The 17186-nt window shown below is 41.5% G+C and overlaps 1 protein-coding gene across 1 annotated transcript in view; it reads left to right on the top strand.

The window, feature by feature from the left end:
* gabrg3 (gamma-aminobutyric acid type A receptor subunit gamma3) overlaps positions 1-15495 on the top strand; it is a gene marked incomplete at both ends in the record, with an annotated part of 61081 nt that extends 45586 nt beyond the window's left edge. The window contains 4 exons of the mRNA XM_083671937.1: positions 9079-9216; positions 11820-11972; positions 13917-14119; positions 15217-15495. Of these exons, the coding sequence (XP_083528063.1) occupies positions 9079-9216; positions 11820-11972; positions 13917-14119; positions 15217-15495 (773 nt within the window). The remainder of the gene's footprint in view (positions 1-9078; positions 9217-11819; positions 11973-13916; positions 14120-15216) is intronic.
* Between the last annotated feature and the right edge of the window lie 1691 nt (positions 15496-17186).

Raw genomic sequence — 17186 nt, 5'->3', positions numbered from 1 at the left:
TCCCAGCCATCATCTCAGTAGGGACTGCCAAGTGTCCATGACAGTGCTAACAATAGAATACAATATCCAAATTAGTGGCCAGACAACAAAGGAACACAGGTGGCTATCAACAAAAATAGCAACTATTTTATTTATTACAGTGTGCTTTTTACTGGTGCTTTGAGATAAGTTTTAAGGCCGTTCTGCAGTGTTACAGTATCATCATAATTGTGAGCTGCATATGCTGAAATATATTATACTCATAATAGAAATAAATCATAAAAAGTGATATGGATATGTTGAAAACAATATGACCGTGAAAGGTCCAGTATGTAACATTCACATTCACACTTTCTAAAATTCACACTTTCTACAAGTGGTTGTAATTACTATGTTTAATCGGTAACGATCAGGGAATGAGAATAGAAGCGTTTTCTAAAATGGAGTGTACTACCCGACATGTTGTTACTGCCAGGGGTGTTCTAGGGGAGTGGACTCACCGGTTTTCGCCTTTCTGTCTCTGGTGGCTGCCTCTTTGAATCATGCATGCCCGCAGAAACACAACACCAACACTGACCTGAAATGAGATTCCAGTACATACCTTAGTATGCAGACAACTAAAGACAGTAAAGACCATTTTAAGTGAAAGTTGTAATGAAGTGAGGAATACCATTATTAAAGACAGCTGTTTTAATATGGATAATAGTAATATTTTTTGTGTAAATAATACAGCATATCACATGTGTATGCATCGTCTCACGTCAGATGAACTCTGAGAGCCACGTGGCGCCACCTGTCGATGAGGTCACCTGTCGATGAGGTGACAATGATGTGTATCAGTTGTATCAATAATATCAAGCACAATAATATTGTTTGAATTGTGATAACGGCATGTATTCCAGCCTCTTTTTTGTACAGCCTGATTTCTCTGCACACTGTCACTGGCAAATACCGTTACATATGATATTACTCTATGTTTCAGTAATATCAGAGTAATTGAATTTGAGTTTTGAGGAGGAGAAATCTTATCTCCAGCTAAAACGTCTCCTCAGTGGTATATTCATAATTGAATGACACTACCCTCTGTCCCTAAAACAACCATTTTCAGAGGGATAGTGTTTTAAACATTAGAAGATTCCCATCACAAGTGCCAGGACAAGTACCTCTAAAAGGCATATTTATAAAAGCCATCATCGCAGCCAAGCACCATGTTACGACGCAAACACACAAATGGACAATAAATGGACCCGGGGGGGATGTGTGTACACTCCAGCATTTAACTTAAATGACACTAAGCTGGGGGTATTTCCCCCCTGGTGAAAGTGAATATAGAGTGCCATAATCAGTGCTGTGTTTCTCCCAGTGTTTATCTCGCCCCGCTGCCAGCAGTCCGCCCTCGGACGTGCGCCCAGATGATAATACAAACCATTGCTTTGGTTTTCTCTTACAAACTGTCTTCTTTTGTATAGACTTGTTGAGGGCTTTCCTGCTATGGGCTTTCTTGCTATTTGAACCCCCTGTCCACCCTGTCCTTGTGCCCCCTCACACGCCATGCAGAGGTCAACGGTTACCACGGTTACTGTAACTGAACTTCAGTTTGCATCAATTTACTGAATCAAACACTCTTTATAGATACAGTAGATAGCAGTATTGCTATTGCTGTTCAGAATGCACAGACAGTCCTAGGACCCTATATTGAGTATCTCAGCCAAGGTGAGCCTACCAAAAATCCCAGCATTTTTGTTACATGTAAATTGCGTCCCACTCTAAATATCGTAGTGTGGAGTAGACAGACAAAAACTAACAAAATAATGAAAAGACCATCCACATTCTACAACCCTGCCCTGGGCTAAAACCCACCAATTTCCTTTTCCACCACTAGCTATTGCTCCAGACCTGTATCCTATGTTCAACCACTGGGGCACGTGTGTGGAGAGCTAGATGCTTTGAGTGAGAATTCCAGGCTCAGTTATCACATTCAACTCCAGCCTACAGAGCAGCAGACCAGCCTTAGACAGCTCTCGTCCTAATGTGTCTGCCTACCGTCTGCAGGTCTAAATGCTTCGTACTGGGTGTGATCCTTTAAACCCACACTCAAACACACACACATACACACACACACACACACACACACACACACATTCTCAAAAGCAAAATAAATAGACACACACCACACCATGTGTTTGTCTCAACTCCTCTCTCAACATTTCTACATTTTTTATCCCAGGTGCAGCTGTTGGCAGCACATCCAAACAGCATTTTCATTTTCAAAGGAAAGGGTGCTGCCAGCCTGTTGGGTGTGGTGCATGCCAGTATGAGCCTTCACATTGTGTTCCTGATTGGAAGAGATTTGTTCTGGGAGAAGAGATGCTTCTCAGGCTATGAGTCAGCCACTATGCTCCTCTCTGCCACTACCTTAGAGAATTGCTTTGACCCCAGTCAGTGGAACTGCTGGCCAGGGACTACATTAACATCCCCATCAAAGCCCTTTCACTCCATGTCATAATGGGATAGAATGCACTCCTACTAAGCTGGGTCTGTCACAAGGACATTGAGTTATTCACTCTGCAATTTTCAGCTTTTACTCAGGAACAATCTGCATCTGTTTTTCAGATCATTTAACCATGCCTTTGTCATTGTGTTTGACCTCAGATTATTTGCCAACAGATTGCGCCATTGACTGTCGGAATTCAAGAGGGGTTGTTGAAGAATAGTGTCAAATATGCCACCAATGAATCTGTTGTACTATAAAACACTTATTATACTAATAATCCTCTCATATTTTTTCTTTGAATCCTCATAATTATTCTGCATAAACTAGGACCTTAGAGTTCTGGTTGTAAGACGATAATGCTAAGCAATTTATCCTGAGGTAAAGGGTATTTCACCCACTGACCCTTTTGAGATGAGATTTGAGTACTATGTGAGTACTATTTTTTTTACTGTAGATGATTAGTTTCCAAGGGCACCTCAATTTGTCTGCGAAAATATTCCTGTCACATTGGACATTGAGACGTGTCGTTGTATAGGTTGACACATCTATTCTGAGCATACAGTGCAAGCGGAAAGCCCTTAACTTTTTTCACATTTTGTTATGTTACAGCCTTATTCTAAAATGGATTCATTTTTTTCCTTATCAATCTACACACAATACCCCATAATGACAAAGCTAAAACAGGTTTTTAGAAATGTTTATGTTTAGAAATAAAAAACTGAAATATCCCATTTACATAAGTATTCAGACCCTTTGCTATGACACTTGTAATTGAGCTCAGGTGCATTCTGTTTCCATTGATCATCCTTGAGATGTTTCTACGACTTGATTGGAGTCCACCTGTGGTAAATTCAACTGATTGGACTGATTTGGAACGGCACACACCTGTCTATATAAGGTCCCACAGTTGACAGCGCAAAAAGCAGCCATGAGGTTGAAGGAATTGTCCGTAGACCTCCAAGACAGGATTGTGTCGAGGCACAGATCTGGGGAAGGGTACAAAAAGATTTCTGCAGTATTGAAGGTCCCCAAGAACACAGTAGCCTCCATCATTCTTAAATGGAAGAAGTTTGGAACCACCAAGACTCTTCCTAACTGAGCAATAGGGGGAGAAGGGCCATCATCAGGGAGGTGACCAAGAAAGCAATGGTCACTCTGACAGAGCCCCAGAGTTCCTCTGTGGAGATGGTAGAATCTTCCAGAAGGACAACCATCTCTGCAGCGCTCCACCAATCAGGCCTTTATGGTAGAGTGGCCAGACGAAAGCCACTCAGTAAAAAACACATGACAGCCCGCTTGGAGTTTGCCAAAATGCACATAAAGGAGTCTCAGACCATGAGAAACAAGATTCTCTGGTCTGATGAAACCAAGCTTGAACTCTTTGGCCTGAATGCCAAGCGACACATCTGGAGGAAACCAGGCACCGCTCAACACCTGGCCAATACCATCCCTACGGTGAAGCATGGTGGTGGCAGCATCATGCTGTGGGGATGTTTTTTAGCGGCAGGGACTGGGGGACTAATCAGGATCGAGGGAAATCTTGATGAGAACCTGCTCCAAAGGTGCTTCAACAAAGTACTGAGTAGAGGGTCTGAAAACATTTCTAAAAACCTGTTTAGGCTTTGTCATTATGGGGTATTGTGTGTAGATTGATGAGGGGAAAAAATGAATTAAATCCATTTTAGATTAAGGCGGTAACAAAACAAAATGTGGAAAAAGTGAAAGGGTCTGAATACTTTCCGAATGCACTGTAGATACAATACACATGTCAAAGTAATATGATGGGCCATTTAGTTGCTACATAAGTCATATCATTCTGTGGTATTTTTCACAAGTGCTTGTGCCATCTTTCAAAGGCTAGGTCATTTGTTTTGCTGAGTGATAATGTGAGGAGAATGAAGAGAAACCCCAGAGATTCCCTCTACACCTCTGATTGAGTGATAGCTTAATAGTGTAGGGGCAGATGTAGTGTAGGGGCAGATGTCTTACCATGGCTTTGCCAATCCATGGGGTGACATATCCTGTCCACCAAACTGGCTTCTCAGTGCCTGCCTAATATTGCCCAAAATAACTACCATTTTAAATAAATGGGACCTCATCTAAGAATATATGCAGATAGGCATTTATTTAATTGTTTTGAAAGTGCAAAATAAATTGCTGCTTTCTCTTGGGCATCGTGAAATGATACGTTTCAAGATGAATCCTGGTGCAAGTATTGTCTTTTTGGTGGACAGAAAACACTGCCCTGTATGTTCTGTAGGGCACACAGGTTGTATCACTAATGCTAAGTTGGCCACCACATTAGCCAATGAATGTAGCCTTCACTGCATCTCACTGAGAAACCGTTAGGAGTCCATACAGGGAAGCTGCTGGGTCTATTCATACAGTAGGCTATATATAATTTGGTTAATTTCCCAATTAAATATAGGAGAGTGTGAGTGTTAATTTTGTGGGGGTTTTTGTCATTTCAAAAACAATATTTTATTCATGTCATTCATATTCAAAGAATATGAACTGGTCGTTGTTTTAGTATTTTTCATTTCGTTTTCTTTGTGATTTTTTCTGTTCCTTCTTTCATGTTTTGATAAAGTTGTTCTGTTTTAGCATCAAAGCATTTAGTTTACAATACCATCTGAAGTGCAACTGGAGTTTGTAAGAAAGTTCAGAAATGATGACTCCCTCACTGAAATAGTTCCCAGGTGTTGGCCACTACTGTGATTGCTCATGTAAATTTGATTGGATGTTACCCCAGAACTCATTACGGCTCTCAGGCAGCCATTGTGTTCCTCCCGCTGCAAAAATGTTTAATTTTACTGCCAGTTTGCATTTTGGAATACAGTATTAAGCCTATTCTCCGAAAGATTACTGATCAGTCAATTGAAAGACAGAAAACTACAGTCACCACATTTTGCCTTGCGTGTTTCAGACTTAAAAAGAGCAATAGGTGGCAAAATAAGCTATGCAATTACATGTCCCCAGTCTGTTCCCTGCTAAAGGAGCTTTTTGTGATAAGAGTCATTGTCATGATATCAGAATCTATTATTAGTAATTTTTTACTTTAATTCATTTGCATTGTGCAGAGACTGTATCTCTCAGCTTGTATTTAGGGATGGACTGGCTGGGTGACAGAGGCAGGCTGTGGAGTGCCCTCTGATTCTTCTCTAAAGACTCGCTCTGCCTTGTTTCATCAGAGTGTCCATGGGAATAGGAACTTTTAATTAACCAATTAGGGCCAGTCAGATATAATTAATTACAAGTATTTGAATGAGGTTTAATACAAATTATCTGTGCCGCTGTGCAGTGTTATTACTCACCACTAAGTGTTTGGCCTGCTTGCTTTGGCTTCTGTCCAAGAGATAGCAGATAATTTGTTTATATTATGGGATTTGCATATCGCCTGCATATACCAGATTTCTGCCTTTGAAAAGTCTTCTGCAGTACTCTGGACTTAGACAATGATAATATATAGAACAAATTTCTGCTTCTGTTGAGTACAGTACCCCACACACGTACAAACATTTGTGTGTGTTTATTCCTGTCTGTGCTGCTCCGTCCCTCTCCCAGGCACTCTCGAATCACAACTACAGTAACGACCTGAGTGATGCTCATCAGTACAATATTATTCAGGTGAACATTTCCCCTCATTTTAATGGCCTTAATTTCCTTTCCATACATATTCATTTTAGTGATGGCACAAGTTTTGTCATTACAGGGAGTGTTGAGGTGGTGATTTAGTATTCTTCTGTACAAATGAGTGACAAAACATGTCCTACAAGGAGCTTTTTTCTGCAAAAATTGTGGATGAAGTGCTATTTTCTTGCACAGTATTTCGACCTATCAATTTACCATGGTGCCACTCAGGATTATTTGTCCCTTTTAATTTAATTTTTCCTATTCATCAGCAACAAAGGGCAGAATTTAAATTGGAATAGAAGAGCATTAGCATTTAAACTGTGTTAATGGCCCTTTCTACGTCCTAAAGAGCACACATACCACATGGACTAACCATATTACATTAATTTTGTTTTTTTCCCAGTCAACTGCAATGTTTTAGGAAATATGAAATTAAAAAGCTGAATAAATTACTATTCTCCTGAATTACCACGAATATCCCCTAGCTATATCTGTTCATCTAACCTCATAAAATATAACTTATTCGGCCGTAACCATGCACATGACCTCTCCAGTAAAACTTCTTACATTATACTTTGAGAAATGTATGTGTCCTAAACTGTGGCAATGTTGTATCACTGTTATGGCCAGTATGTGTTCCATACAGTGATGAACAGCAGTGGCTCAAATGATCTGTCTGAAAAATCCTCACATGCCAACTATCATGCAGATTCTCTTCCCGGGCTGCACCCCTGTGTGATACCAACCTGAGTCTGACCTGACCCTCAATTGACACGTACTTATGCCAATCGATGCTTATTCACGCTGTTATTTTATCCGTTATGGAGGAGGTCACTGTAAGGGTCACAACTCATACTGCCAGGATCTTTAGGATGCACCATGGGAGGGAGTAGGTCGTTGAACATGGGAGATGAGTACAGGTTGTACAGTATCCTGTCTCCCAATCAATAGTGCCTTCTCTGAAAAAAAATTACAAAGTGATTTGCTGTGACAAGACTGGTGCTCCCTGTGCAGGCTATTAGGGCTTAAATCACCCTGCTCTTTGTGCCGCCCACCAGCCCCATGTCTGTGGACGACCGAGCCTGCTGTGATCCATCAGAGCTATTCCCTCACCCACTGAAATCATTGGACTTTATCTGGTTCCCATGGTAATGGGTCTGTTTTCTGATTGAGTCAAATTTGCTTACCTTTTAGGCCACCACGCCTCTGGGGCTTTGGAATAATTAACTGAGTGCAACGCAGATCTGGTGCATACAGAATATGGAGATGGGAGGAACAGAGAGAAAATGGAAGACGGGAGGGTAGCACATGGAAGGAGGGATAGAATACAACAGTACAACAGGTCTATGGTCACATTTTGGCAAAAAAATAAACAATAGCGGTACTGTGAATAGTGTGTGAACACTATCAGAGCATTATTTCAAGCTGCACCATTGTTTTAACCAATCAATGTCTGAGAGACACATGCATTAAGCTGGATGGAAGATGAACCATAACCCTGTCAAACACTGTCAGCAGATATGGTTATTTTCAGTGTGACATGACATGGCTTCTCCATACTGACCTGTGCGTGTTGTATGTGATCTGTGTAGTCCTCCTCATCTCTATGGTATCTGTACATCTCTACATACTGAACAGGGCAATGCCGTGAATATGTGTATAATTATCCATCGCTGAGCGGTGTGTGTGTGTGGAGAGGAGGCCCCTGGGACCTCACAGGAAGGATGAAGCTCTTCTACACCAGCCTTCTCCACTAATCCATGGTGCAATTAGTCCTGCAGTGCAGACTGCAGACTTTGATTGTTTATCCCTAAGTTTCTATGGTCCATGCCTCATCTTAATCCTTCACTGGCACCAATTAAAGAAATGGTAGACTTAACTGGTCTGATCTGCAGCCAGGCTAGCTAGGCCATTAATATCCATTCAGGCCTATGGTCAAACAAACAAATAGCCACTGGGTTTTTTTCCGTTGTTGAAAAGGACAATTATTCTTAATCAGCTAGTTTGACTGAATGCAGCCAATGTTGAACTAGTCACATTGAATAGTGAATAGTTAAATGTGTGAATTGCACAGCAATTAGGGCCTATTGATTGGAGGAGACCAAAGTAAATGCAAAAGGTAAAGAATTATACAAGCTTGTTCATTGATACTCTGTTGCATTTGAGGTGTGAAAATAAAGCACCATTAATTTAAGAGGTCTCTTAAATCCATTTATCAGACTGTTACACTGAAGACTGCAGGGGCATTTATGCCTTGTCAATGTACAATATAGTGCATACATCAACTCACTGAACCCACACAGCTGTTACTCAGTGCTCTCTACAATACACAAACAAACATTGTCTCCCTTAATAGATAATGGGACACCTTTTCATTTGCATGGTGGAGTGAATGTGAATATGTTTCAATTGTATCATCCAAATGGCAAATGCTCTGTGTGAGAGAACTACAGAGAATGTTAATGGGATTCAATTCATCAGGCATGTTTGAAAACAATTAGCAGTTAGGAGAGCATCTTCCCCCTACAGTTAATGTTTTTGTTAATTGAAAGCCTATTACATCAAATGGCTTTTAGGCATGATTATCATTTACTACTCTGACACTAGGATTAATGCATGTTTATCAAGAAATATAATAATGCTTTAATATTTTGCAGCTGTATAAAATCATTTCTAATACAAGTGCTGTGGTCATCATGAAACTCAAACAATCAACGGGCCCGCCACAATACACATGTGAAGGTCAGCCTTAACATCATGATGGATTCAGTACAATATTGAACCAAACCTTTCATTTACTCTACTTTCCTCCTGCCTCTTGTCTTCATTCCAGACTGTCTTTTCATTAACGGGCCTCCAGCGAAGACAAATGTTGCTTTGGGTGGCCTTAGGTCTGTCTGCACAGGGCATCCATCATCAGGATGAGCCTTGTGGCACGAGAGGTCACGCGCGTATGCTCTCTGTAATTACAGATGGATACCCACGAGATGAGATGATTTACAAGTGGAGGAAGAACTCAGTGGAGGCGGCTGACCAGAAGTCCTGGCGACTCTATCAGTTTGACTTCATGGGCTTGAGAAATACTTCAAGCATAGTGAAGACGACAGCAGGTAGGTCACATGATCCATTGTTAAAATGTAGTTGATGTCATATGTCATTGATAATGATCACTTGTACTTGTACGGTATATTATTGTTTGAGTAAGTCTGTGGTGAAATCATTGTCACATTGACACACACAGACACACACACACACACACACACACACATTGCAGGGGGGACCTGGTCTTGAATTTCTCCTCACTGTCCCTTAGCAAGAAATACATTATTATGCACTTAGTGGAGTAGACTTTAATCAGTTTAGTAACCATTCAGAAAAACAAATATGTTTCTATGGTGGTGGTGTGCAGTGGACAAGCAGTAATCCTCCCTTGCTGCCACCTCAGAGAAACAGCAGGGTCCAGCAGCTGGTGACTGGGGGAGCAGACTTCCTACCACCAAATCAAGCATTTTTCTAGTGTGTAATCAGTTGTTACTCAGAAAATGGCTTCATTCTGACAGAAGGCAGGGACTCTACGGTCCATTCAATATTAGTGACATTCAAATAGGACGCCTAGTCCTAGTCGATATACACTCACTGAACACTTTATTAGGAACACCTGTACACCTTCTCATGGTGGAGATGGTGTAATGGTGTGGGGAATGTTTTCTTGGAACACTTTGGGCCCGTTAATACCAATCAACCATCGCTTGAATGCCACAGCCTATTTGAGTATTGTTGCTGACCATGTCCCTTCATGGTCACAATTTAACCATCTTCTAATTGCTACTTCCAGCATGATAATGCATCATGTCACAAAGCAAAGGTTGTCTCAAACTGGTTTCATGAACATGACAGTGAGTTCAGTGTTCTTCAGTGGCCTTCCCAGTCACCCGATCTGAATCCAATAGAACACCTTTGGAGTGTTGTGCAATCATGTCATGGACCAGAATCTCAAAGGAATGTTTCCAACATCTTGTGGAATAAATGCCACAAAGAATTGAGCCTTTTTTGAGAGCAAAGGGAGGCCCTACCCAGTATTAGTATAATGTTCCTAATAAATGTCTCAGTGAGTGTATATTTGAACTTGATGACAATGATTATAGTGGTGATAATGATACATATCTGGTGTACAAACTCAGACTCTCAACATCTGTGAAGGAGCACAGTGCATGAGATACAGTAACAGCTCAAATCGAAACTGTCACTAACAGTAGGCTTACCCAGAGACAGAAGTTTCTATTGACAAAATAGGGCAGAGACATGGCTTGGTCAGCACAGTGGGAATTGATCAGTGAGGCACACACATACAGTACAGTATACTGTGCCACATTATAAGTCATAATAGGAATGTATGATGCCTTACAAGGTCTTTATGATACATCATATCATGTTATGTCTGTCTATGAGACAAAAATGCCTCATAAGAGATCATCATGAGATAAGACATATAAGACATTATAATGCAGTCATACATGCTTAAAACAAGTCGTATAATGAGTCATGAACACATTAACACCATTTTATTTTGCAGTCATAGAAAGTCATAGAAAGTTCATCTACTCATGTTTTAGGATTACAAATTATTTGTAAAAAATATTTCCCAGAGGAATATTTTCTGGTTTTAAAACACTCTTAATGACATTGAATATTCTTAGTGTGGGCCTTTTGAGAAGAAAGTTCTCATCATACAGGATCTGAGGTTTATAAGATTTCAGTGGCCAGACAGCAGACAATTGTGGGCCAGATCTGGTCTCGTGGTGGCACATATGGCAGAGTGCCACAAATGGCAAGTATTACATGGGCTAGAGCTGGTCAAAATGTGGGGGAGAGTTGGCAGAGCTATGGGCCAGCTGTGGGCCAGCTCTGGTATGTGGCCCTGATACATTCTTGTAGCTACTTACCTATCTTTGGTCTGAGTGTGGTTGGGACCTGAGCCACATCTGCATGCTAGCCAAGGTCTGGTCTTTTCATTGCAAAGATAAGGCTCAGGAATGGTAGCCAGAGGTGGCCCACTTTTGGCCTAGGGAATGAAGTTCTATCTGGGCCATATCCGGATGCCAGTAGAAAACAGACATGGGCCAGATCTGGACCATAATTTCTCTGCTGACTGGGCTGCCTCTCGTTGAGTGTACAAAAAAATGCAATTAGCATGCAACTTCAATTTTAATCAACACACTTTTCACTTTCAGGCTGATTGATACATGTAATTATGCTTGAAGTCCTAACCTTGATAATATGAGACATTTAAAGATTTTGTCTGTTTAGTGTGGCATATGAATACTTGATTTGTTCCTAAATGATACATGGTGCTTCTGATTCTGTTTCTGCATGCATCTCTATAGAATATGCATGCCTCTTTATGAGCTGATGATCATGGCCACCTCATGCTAGTGTGAGAGGCAAAGCTGTGTGTTTGCTGAGCAGATGTTTTGTTTGATGGAATTGCAAACAATGTCCTAGATGTTGTGATCAGATGTTTGGCTCTGACATCACACCTCATAATGTGTGGACACAAGGAAATGTGCCACCTAATGCACATAACGCCTTCAGCATCTCAGTTTTCACAGTGCTCTCAATCCAAGCATATTTGCGGTCCCAAAAGTCTTGTTTTTGTCACCACAACTCAGTACAACCCTTTGCGCCACAATGTTTGTGTTCATCTCATCTGCAGGTGATTATGTGGTCATGACAGTGTACTTTGACCTGAGCAGAAGAATGGGCTACTTCACCATCCAGACCTACATCCCCTGCATCCTCACCGTTGTCCTCTCCTGGGTGTCCTTCTGGATCAAGAAGGATGCCACTCCAGCCAGAACAGCATTAGGTACACATACTGTACTGTACAGTACAGTAACATGTTCAACTACTGAGAGCAAATAAAAATGTCTTCATATTCACTTATACGTTTACACACCCAGACCACTTTCTAAACATGAATGATCCAATCAATTCAAATATGCCCGGAAGTCTTGATACAGTCATACAGTATATAGACATTGACAGCCTTCTTGTCATAGATTTGGTTACGTCTTCAAATGTTGGTTTCAGAGATTGCAAGCCTGCATAGTAGTCAATATTTTTGTTCTTGACTTGTGCTCACCTAATTTTGATTTCTTCCTTGTTTCTCGGTGTCTCTTTCTCATTGAGCTGGTGGATATGGTTGTACTGTATGTCGGTCACTCAGCATGATTCACTTCATTTGCTTATCTTATTTCATTATGCTTTTTTTTTCCTTTTAATTACACGCTTTCCATTAGTTCATGTGCAGTCCTGTGGAACATTTTGGTGAAGGTAATTGCTTTCAGTTCATTTAATTTCTTTCTTTTTTAAATGTACATATTAGTTTTTTTGTGCGTGTGTGTGTGTTTTGTTCATCTGATACGGTCATCACAGTTTGAAACAGCCTTTCCAGAACTGGTTTAATCACACTTGTACGATGTAAGAGTGAAGGAAACCATAGCTATCAAGACATAAGGAAAGACAAAAGATTCATCCTATTTACAACACTCCCTTGCAGATCCCTAAAATAAAATGGATGAAATTGTCCTGCTGTGTATTTCCGTGATAAGAAATAAGATCTATGGCAGACAATACCCTTCAGCTGGCTCATGGACTCAGAGACACAAAGTGAACAGCATTTGGAGCTAAATAGAAGAGACACAGTCAGGGGAGAAAAAGAAGGATGAATGCAATTAATCTGTCCGACAAAAGAAGTCATTATGCCTTGAGCAGGTAAAAGTGGAGGAAAAAAATGGATATTTGCCTTTTCAGGCATCCAGGTTGATCGATGGAAGTCTAGGGAGAAAAGGGAGTGGAGATAAGGAGAAATGGGTCTTTGCAGGAAATGGCAGGCTGCACAGGAAGAGACTGGGCGCTGAAGGGCCAATAGTGATGGAGCATAAGAAACTGGGACTGACTGCTTCGTGGGTTTGGCCCTCACTCACAGTGGAGATTGGGTGCAACCTTTTGGATTTATGGCTTGGTATGAAAGTGTCTGAGCCAGCCAATACCTCACCACTCTACATTAGAGTCTGGGTCTTTAATAAATAATACTACTGTGGCCATCTGACCACCAAGACAGCTGCTGCCACCTCACTACCTCCAAGATCTCAATAGGTGTCTAAAGCACTATACGGTTTCAGAACTGTAGTCACCAGTAAACATTACTCATGTTATAATCATACATGTGTCATTCCACCATGTAGTTCATACAGAATGTAATTGTGTGAATGTAAAATAAAGGCTAGAGATTGAGGAATGTGTTGCAGGCATCTCACACTCAAGCTCACCATGTTGTTTTGAGCAGCAACTTTTTTGAATAAGTGCCACTGTATCAGCAGACGGAAGCCAAACAGGTGAGGGTAATCACTGTGGTCGGCAGAGGCTGAAGGGAAAGGAATTTAGTGCGAGATGCCCGCCTGAAATAGATGTGGCTCGCTTGTTTCCATAGAAACCTCGGGAAAACAGTGGCACAGTCACAGTTTTTCTCAGAGGCATCCTTATGATGTTCATGAGAGAGAGAGAGAGGGAGAGAGAGAGAGAGAGAGAGAGAGAGAGAGAGAGAGAGAGAGAGAGAGAGAGAGAGCGAGAGAGAGAGAAAGGGAGAAGGAGAGAGAGAGAGAGAGCGACAGAACATTTTCCCTCCCTTCAAGTATAGTCAGGTAGAATTTTCAAGAATAATTAGATAGAACCTACAGTGTCAATGTACAATACCAAACAATTACCAGAGCTCACATTTGGGTTGGTGTTCTCCTCTTCTCCTTTCCAGGTATAACCACAGTGTTGACCATGACCACTCTCAGCACAGTGGCGAGGACGTCGCTGCCACGGGTCTCGTATGTCACCGCTATGGATCTCTTTGTCACCGTCTGCTTCCTGTTTGTCTTTGCTGCGTTGATGGAGTATGCCACACTCAATTACTACTCATACAGCGCTGAAACCAGACCCATCTGCCGCAAGACTAAAAGATCGGTAAGGTCCTCAATCAGTCTATCGGTAATAGCAAATTATGCTCCCCCCTCATCACACAAAACAGAAAGCAAGATTATTCCATGTCCAACAATATTCCTTTACTTAAGAATAATATCCCAAACGTAATTGTGTGGATTCAGGCTTCTTTGAAGGAGTCAGCCATGGGCCCACAGTGAGGTCGGAATGGAAATGAGAAACATAAAAAAAACATTGCCCATTATTTCACTGTTGCTTGGCTCAATTAATAGAAAAGTAGCTTATCCGTGCCAGTGCTTTGCTGCCTGCTATCACACAGATCCCTTGGAAAGCGAAAGCATTTCAGGGCTGAGATGATGGAGATGCTGCCCTCTGACTAATCTCCTCTGATAAGAGCTGCATTACATTAAGAACTCCCTTTGCTTCAAAGGCTGCAAGACAGACTTAACCTTAACCAGTATTTCATGCTTTAAGTGCAACATCTCAGAGGAGAAGGATTGTATGTGAGCACCCGGTTGTAATCTGACCACACACAACAGGGTTATTCTGACCACACACAACAGGGTTATTATGACCACAGTGGGTTGTGATGTGTGCACCCCCCATATATTTTCTGGAGTTCGCCTCATACTGGCAGGTTGACATATACTGCCCTCTGCATCTACTGTACAGTACAATATCACCCGTTACTGCGATATTCTCTTAGAAACACTAACAGTATGCATACTAGATGCAGTAGTCTCACCTAAATTAAATGAATAAAATAACCATTTATTTATTTATATCTGTTTCTTGTTTTGAACCATTGCAGTTTGCATGATCTGTTAATAAGTATAACTGTCTTTCTTGGCTTTGCTGCTCTGTTTGAGATTGATAGACATATTGGACATGTCCTCCTAAGGCCTTTGAATCAGGTCAGGCATGAGGAAAACCGCAGATGATATCAGTTTCCACTTTTGACTGACAGTTCTCCTCTGGATGCAATTCAGTTTTGCCTACTGCACAGATTAAACGCATGACAGTGCAGTTCCTCTCAAATCCGATCTTGTCTCTGCTTCTTGGCGCGCCCTCCGAGTCGATCCCCTGACCAACTCTCTCTCTCTCTCTCTCTGACTTTGCAGAACTACTCTGTGTTGGATGTGGGACCGCCGTCCACTGTCATTGCACTAAACAACTCCATGTACTGGCAGGAGTTTGAGGACACGTGCGTCTATGAGTGCCTGGATGGGAAGGACTGCCAGAGCTTCTTCTGCTGCTATGAGGAATGTAAGGGGGGGGCATGGCGAAAAGGACGCATCCACATAGATATACTTGAACTTGACGCATACTCCCGCGTCTTTTTCCCCACTTCCTTCCTGCTGTTTAACATTGTCTACTGGGTAAGCTACCTCTACCTTTAGCACCCCATTGGAGGAGGTGTCGTACCGCAAAGGAAAGACAATTGTGTGAGAGAGGGAAAAAAACTAAGACTTTAAAAAGGTAAACACCACCAAGAACTTTTTCTGAAGCAATGAACTGAAGATGAAGACCGCTCCAACTTAGGCAGGAAGAGTAATTTCCTACAGTTGTCTGTCGTCTGCTGGGGTTTTCTGACAGAAATGTCTGCCTTGTACTTCAGATATCAGGAAAAAGATACACATAGACATAGATCTCTTCACATACACATGACTATCTTGCGGGAGGAAAGGGGTGGACTGTTTGGGGATGATGATACGAAGAAGGCTAAGAAGGAGGAAATGTGCTTTGCACTGCAACCCTGAACTCCTCTGTCAAGACGGAGGTCTAAGAGGGTCATTTTATGACACAGAACCTTGTCACCCAGCCATCAGTCAAAACCAGTTGGTAGTATGAGGAACGTTCAAAACCATCCACAGTGCCTTCCTCAGGAGGGGTAGCCATCTGCTACAGTAGACAGGACAACTATGATCAGAAGGAACAGTGTCCGGTTTTGACTGACTGCTGCTGTGGATATTCAGTGGTTTCATTTAGATTTTAAAATCAGGCATTTTTCATAATGATTACACACAGCATCCTTGATTTCATACCACTGCATGTTAAATGACCACAATCTGCATTTATACTCTTTAGCGATTAATAACGCATTACTGCTGTCTTCACATATTTTTTGAAAGATGTATTAGTACCAAACCCCTAATCCTATTTTATAGAAAATGTTGTCCCAACCCAAAAAGAGAAAAACATTAGCAATCATACAGTAGGTAGAGTCTCAAGAAATTGGCTGAAATGTTGCATGTGTAAGAAAGAAAAAACTATCATATTTCTGAAATTCTCTTATTATTTATAGTGGATCATCTTATCTAATGATTTTTTCCATTCTTCCAAGGCCAGAGAGCTTTTACAGAATGGATCTCAGAAGACACCAATTCTTCTGTGCCAGCGTACACCCACCTACCTGGGTGTTGCACGGCAACCATTTCTTGCCAGCGCACTTAACGCACATCAGTCGGAAGTGAGGAGGCAAAGATTTATGTTTCTCATTAACTGGGGGATGATTAGACGGCCCTGTTCCACCTCGTAGGCTTGTTTGGAGTTTTGCCAGCAGGCTTCCAGTTCAACTGGAAACAACTGAACACCTTCTTAAAGCCACAGAATTATGACCCGGAATGAGACAATACAGTGTTATTGCCAGCCCCATAGTCTGGCCTCAGGTGTTCAGAAGTCAGAGGATCAGATATGTATCCCTAATAGGGAATACGTCTTTGATTTGTAAATATGCACGGTTGGGCCGAGGACATGATTGACCAGTTTACCACCTACAGTATACTCCACAAGCATTGATGGAAATATAGCCACACTACCAGCATCTACTGTACCACCCACCGTTAATGAAAATATTCCTTGGAAAAGTTGATACAAAAGAGTAGGGAGTGTAATTGTAAACGATAAGGGAGTGTAATTGTGGAAAAGCTCTAGTTACATAGGTGCCGTACAATACTGACACTCTTGCTCAGATTGGATTGGACTGTAAGGAAGGACAGCATTATATCTTCTCATAAGGGGAGACAAAGGGCAAATAAGATCCTGTCAGTTCATTGTTAGGACCTTTTACTGTATATCCCTATCCTCCTTT

Source organism: Argentina silus, assembly GCF_951799395.1.
Source record: "Argentina silus genome assembly, chromosome: 6".
NCBI lineage: Eukaryota > Metazoa > Chordata > Actinopteri > Argentiniformes > Argentinidae > Argentina > Argentina silus.
The sequence above is the reverse complement of the archived record's forward strand: the minus strand, read 5'-3'. Positions and strand labels throughout refer to the sequence as shown.